The 5,448-nt window shown below is 38.7% G+C and overlaps 1 protein-coding gene across 1 annotated transcript in view; it reads left to right on the top strand.

Annotated features, from left to right (window-relative positions):
• NDUFAF5 (NADH dehydrogenase (ubiquinone) complex I, assembly factor 5) overlaps window positions 1–5,131 on the top strand; it is a 67,746-nt gene extending 62,615 nt beyond the window's left edge. The window contains exons 9-10 of the mRNA XM_006865642.1: window positions 2,294–2,389; window positions 5,043–5,131. Coding sequence (XP_006865704.1) covers window positions 2,294–2,389; window positions 5,043–5,131 — 185 coding nt within the window. The remainder of the gene's footprint in view (window positions 1–2,293; window positions 2,390–5,042) is intronic.
• The last annotated feature ends 317 nt before the right edge of the window (window positions 5,132–5,448 follow it).

Below are 5,448 nucleotides of genomic sequence, written 5' to 3'. Positions count from 1 at the left end.
GCTGGTAGTTTCGAACCACTGACCTTAAGGTTCGCAGCCCGATTCGTAACCACTACGCTACCATTTTTATATTCCCAGCTACCGAGAAGGAGTACTAAAAAAAAAAAAAAAATCCCATTTTTCAGATAGGGTAACAGCTTATGATTTCTCCAAGGTTAAGTAAATGACAGCCAGTATTTGACTTTGGTCTTGTATGTGACAAAATGAGCTTGGCCATGCTCTTAATCAATGTGCTGGACTCCTTTGAGAAAGCTCATAAAGGATTTTGCAAGATGAGTGATGTAGTCAATGTAGGTTTTTCTGGAGCTATTTAAATGATTTAACAAGCCTCTACAATGCTCGGCTTGTGCTAGACTATTTCCTCTTCTGTAAAAGATGGATGATGGTACAGGGTGCTTGTTACAAGATAGTTGTAAATATCAGGAGTTTGCAGCATGCAATTGATCTTCTTTGTTCACAAATTACTGTATTTGCAAATTTACCTACTATCTAAAATTTATTTGTAATGCCAAAATCAATACAACACTTTGATGGACATGGGCATGCACAGAATAACAAAAATGTTGAGTTGTCCACGCACAAAGCTGGATTGATACTTACTGACTTATTGTTGGGTCCTAGTGTGGCGCTATAGGATAAAATCACAAGGTTGACAGTTCAAACCCACCATCCACTCTTCAGAAACCATATCCTGATCGCTGTGAGTTGAAATTGACTCAATGGCTCTTAACAGCTTAGTGTTGGAGTAACTTAATAGAATGTAACTATCACCAGTTTGGCCTTCTAGACAGAATGAGTTTTAAAGACACTTTCAAGAAGAAATTATTGACTGCTCTGTGTTGTGAAGCTAGCTCACCAGTTGTCCCACATAAATTTCCTTCTTGATCACACCACAAGATTATTGTTGTTGTTTTTGTTATGTGCCGTGAAGTTGTTTCCGACTCATAGTGACTACACAGGGTTTCCGAGGCTATAAATCTTTATGGGAGCAGACCGCCTCATCTTTCTCCTGCGGAACCGCTGGTAGTTTCGAACTGCTGACCTTGTGGCTCGCAGCCTGATTCATAACCACTACGCTACCAGACTAGCTTAAAGTCAGCGCACCTTTTTAAAAAACAAGTCAGACAAGACCAGAAAACTCTTTGCCTCTGGCAAGATCCAAATCTCAGGTATAAGAGATTTAATGTTACTTAGAAATTATTTTCTGATTGATGAAATACAAGTTAGGACAACTCATTTCATACAAGCACACACTGAAAAAAGTTTTTGTATCAAAGCATAGGCCCAAATACTAGTTGAAATTGGGTGGCAAAAAGGAAGCTAAGGATTAAAACTCAATCTAAAAGTAATGTTCTGGAAACACATGGTGTCCTACTTTACCAGTGCTACTATGACTGAGTTCTCTGTAAAACCCAGAATCACAATGAATTTGATCACTGTGATTATGAATCGGGCTGCGAACCTCATGGTCAGCAGTTCTAAACTACCAGCTGTTCTGTGGGAGAAAGATGAGGCTTTCTGCTCATGCAAAGATTTACAGCCTCGGATACCCTGTACAGGGTCGCTATGGGTTGGAATTGACTCCACGGCACATCACAATAACAAGAAGTCAGAAAAAAGCCCTGCTATTTGAGTCCCCAGAGATTCTGATTTAATTTGGCATCAAGAATTTTAAAAGGTGTAGACCCAGCTTTCTCAAGGAGAAAGAACTTCTGTGCAAATAACACGTGTACTCCATTTTACCCTCATTTCTATTATAATCAGCAATTTCAAAAAACAAAAAACCCCACAAACTTCTGCTGTTTGTCTTTTAAGTGTCACATTGTAATAGGTTTATGTTGGAGAGTGAGGTTGTGTTAGACTGGTTAGGAGTGAAGAAAGGCTGGTGTGCCTCATTCAATACTTACTGAGTATCAATATGTAAATGAGCTCACAGCCTGGCAGATGAGAGGACAACAAGCTGCACATTTTCTTGCACCTAAAGCACTTTTATTGAGGCACCTATGTGGAAGGCACTGCAAAATATTGCAACTGTATGGTGACCCTCAGATAAATAAGGTTTCTGCCTTCATTCTGCTAGTAAGTTAGGCACTGTGTAGTTTGATATAGAAATACAGGTCTTTTCCAGTTTACAAGTGAGATCTATTCCTAAGTGTATGTTTTAGTCAAATGTGTAGGTATGTTGGAACAGGTACATATGGTTCGTATTTTAGGTTCATAGCATCTATAGAGTATTGTGTTGCTAGCAGTGGGAATTGACTGCACAGCAATGGGTTTGTCTTTTGGATTTTAGTGCAAGAAAAAGCTTGGGGCTTAAATTTTTATGATTTAGAAGTTGCACATACGGCAATTGAAGGTGATTGTGATAAAGAATTTGTTTTAAGTAGAGGTTGGTTTAGTCATTTCAAAGTGAGGACAGATTTACATAACATTAAAGGGCAAGCCTCAGCTTTCAATATTGAAGGATTCTGTGGCCAAAATGGGAATCCTGTTGTGGCTCTGCAGATTAATGCACTGGATTGCAATATTGGTTTGAACTGTGAGGTCGGCAGTTCAAGCTCACCAGTCACTCCTCGGAAACCCTATGCAGACTCGCTATGAGTCAGAGCAGCCTCAATAGCACTTAACAATAACAGCATGAGCAAAATATTCAATGATGCAGAAGATATCAAAAGAAGACTGGAGGAATGCAGAGTTGTGGTGCTCCAGTGCTGTAGAGTTGGTTGCGACTCATAGTGACCTTGAATAGGGTTTCCAAGGCTGCAAATCTTTATGGGAGCAGAAAGCCTTATCTTCTTCCACAGAACAGCTGGTAGTTTCGAACTGCAGATCTTGAGGTTAGCAGCCCAATTTGTAATCACCACACTACCAGAGCTCCTTACAGAGTTAACTATAACAAAAGGAAATGGTCGATGTTCAACCATTTTAAGAACTATATATAATCAAACCAATGTGAGAAGTACAAAATGCACTGAAGGTATTAGTGAGAAACAAGTCTCCCGGAATTGATGGAATACACATTGAAATCTTTCAGTAAACGGAAGCAGCACTAGAGGAAATCATCTATGCCAAGAAATTTGGGAAACAGCTACCTGGCCAACCAATCGGAAGACATTTGTATTTGTGCCCATTCCAAAGAGCAGTGACCCTATGGAACACAAAAATCACTAAACACTGTCATTAATATCACATGCAAGTAATTTTGTTGAAGATCATTTAAAAATGATCTTCACCAATATAGAACTGCCAGAACTTCAGGCCAGATTCAGAAGAGGACATGGAACTTGGGATATTGTTGATGTCAGATGGATCTTGGCTGAAGCAGATGTTTACTTGTGCTTTATTGATTTGCAAAGGCTTTAAACTGTTTGGGTATGACAAACTATGGATAACATTGTAAAGAATGAGTATTCCAGAACATGTAATTGTGCTCATGAAAAAGTACAAAGACCAAGAAAGAGGCAGTTGTTAGAACAAGGGGACGCTGAGTAATTTAAAATCAGGAAAGGTGTGCACCAGCGTTGTACGCTTTCACCATAATTACACATTCTGTATGCTGAGCAAATAACCTGAGAAGCCGGATTATATGAAGAAGAATGTGGCATCAGGATCAGAGGAAGACTCATTAAAAACCTGCATTATGCAGATGATACAACCCTGCTTGCTGAAAATGAAGAGGGCTTAAAATACTAACGGAGATTAAAAACTATAGCCATCAGTATGAATTGCACCTCAATGCAAAGAAAACAAAAATTCCCACAGTTGAATCAATATGATAAATAGAGAAAAGATTGAAGTTGCTAAAAACTTCATTTTATTTGGATCTTCAGGCAACGCTCATGGAAGCTGGAGTCATGAAATCAAGCAATTTATTGCATTAGGCAAATATACATAAAACTGCTTTAAAGTGTCAAAGAGCAAAGTTGTCAGTTTGAAAACTAAGGTGTGTCTGACCCAAGCCATGGTCTTTTCAGTCGCCTCATATACACGTGAAAGTTGGACAATGAATAAGGAAAGACATAAAAGATTTGATGCATTTGAGTTATAGTGTTGGAGAAGAATATTAAAAGTACCCTGGACTGCCAGAAGAGCAAACAAATCTGTGTTGGAAGAAGTACAGCCAGAATGCTCCCTAGATGTCAGGAGAGTGAGACTTTATCACTCATACTTAGGATATATGATCAGTACCTAGAGAAGAACCTCATGCTTGGTAAAATGGAAGGTCAGCGAATAAGAGGAAGACACCCCCCCCAAGAAGATGGATTGACACCATGACAGTAACAATGGACTCAAGCATACCAATTGCGAGGATGGCGCAGGACTGGGCAGGGTTTCATTCTGTTGTGCATAGGGTCACTATGAGTCCGAACTGACTCAATGACACCTAACAACAATGTGAGTTGTCCATAAATTGAAACTTTATAACCTGGGGGCTTTTGTACATGGAAACAGATCAGACCAAAGTGCCTTGGAGATTCAGAAGAGAGAATTACATGCTATCTGTGCGTATGGAAGGGGGTGGTGTGAATATCAGGAAGGATTTGTTTATGTGTTCATTCACCAATTCACTGAGCACCTACTATATTGCCATGTGTTGAGGTGTAATGATGAAGGAGCCACAACGGAATGGAACAAAAATAATACAGTATTTCTCCAAGTGGTGCTGATTGTAACGTATATCCTTATTTCAGGTTGTTAAAGTTTTAAGGAGTTGTATTTTAGCATTAATAAAATATTGTAGTTATAGATAATCCTGTGTGCTTATTATCACATAAATGCTTTAGATATATCAATTATTATAATTTCATTAAAAGGCAATTACATGTGATGCCAAGTGACTTGTCCTTGAGAAACATGAAGAAATGAATGATTGCATCCTAGAAGGGTAAACTGCCCTCCATCCTTACCCCATCTATGGAAGAGATGCCTTTTCTAAGAACATAGATCAAATGATAATATTAAGACTTTAGTGTAGTCAAGAAAACAACCACTAAGAGATGATCAGTAATGATCCCACTTTTTATTTATTTTATTTTTAACAGGTCCAAAGAAGCATAGTGATAAAGGAGGCAAAGAACAAAAGAAACTATTGCCTTTTGCATTATTACTCAAAGTGCTCATTCCATTTTGAGGGGGTGGCATTCATTGCAAATCATGGGTGTTTAGGAAAATAGGATCTTTTGATTTGCATTTAGGGTTTGGCAATGTGTTCCACAGATCTAAAGTATTGGAATCCTTGGGGTGGGACCCAATAATTGTTGTATTTAAAACAGCTCCCTGAGGGATTCTTATGCACAATAGATTTTGAGAACTACTAGTTTAAACTCTGTCTCTGAGAATAAAGAGGTATATTTGCCACAAAAACTAGTGAGAAGAATTAACTGGGGACATGGATTTGAGGGTCAAAGCCCTATCCAAATTGTTCTGTTGAGCAGTATGCAAAAAGCC

This window comes from Chrysochloris asiatica, unplaced genomic scaffold (genome assembly GCF_000296735.1).
Source record: "Chrysochloris asiatica unplaced genomic scaffold, ChrAsi1.0 scaffold00080, whole genome shotgun sequence".
Taxonomy (NCBI): domain Eukaryota; kingdom Metazoa; phylum Chordata; class Mammalia; order Afrosoricida; family Chrysochloridae; genus Chrysochloris; species Chrysochloris asiatica.
Note: the sequence above shows the minus strand (reverse complement) of the source record. Positions and strands in the feature narration are given on the sequence as shown.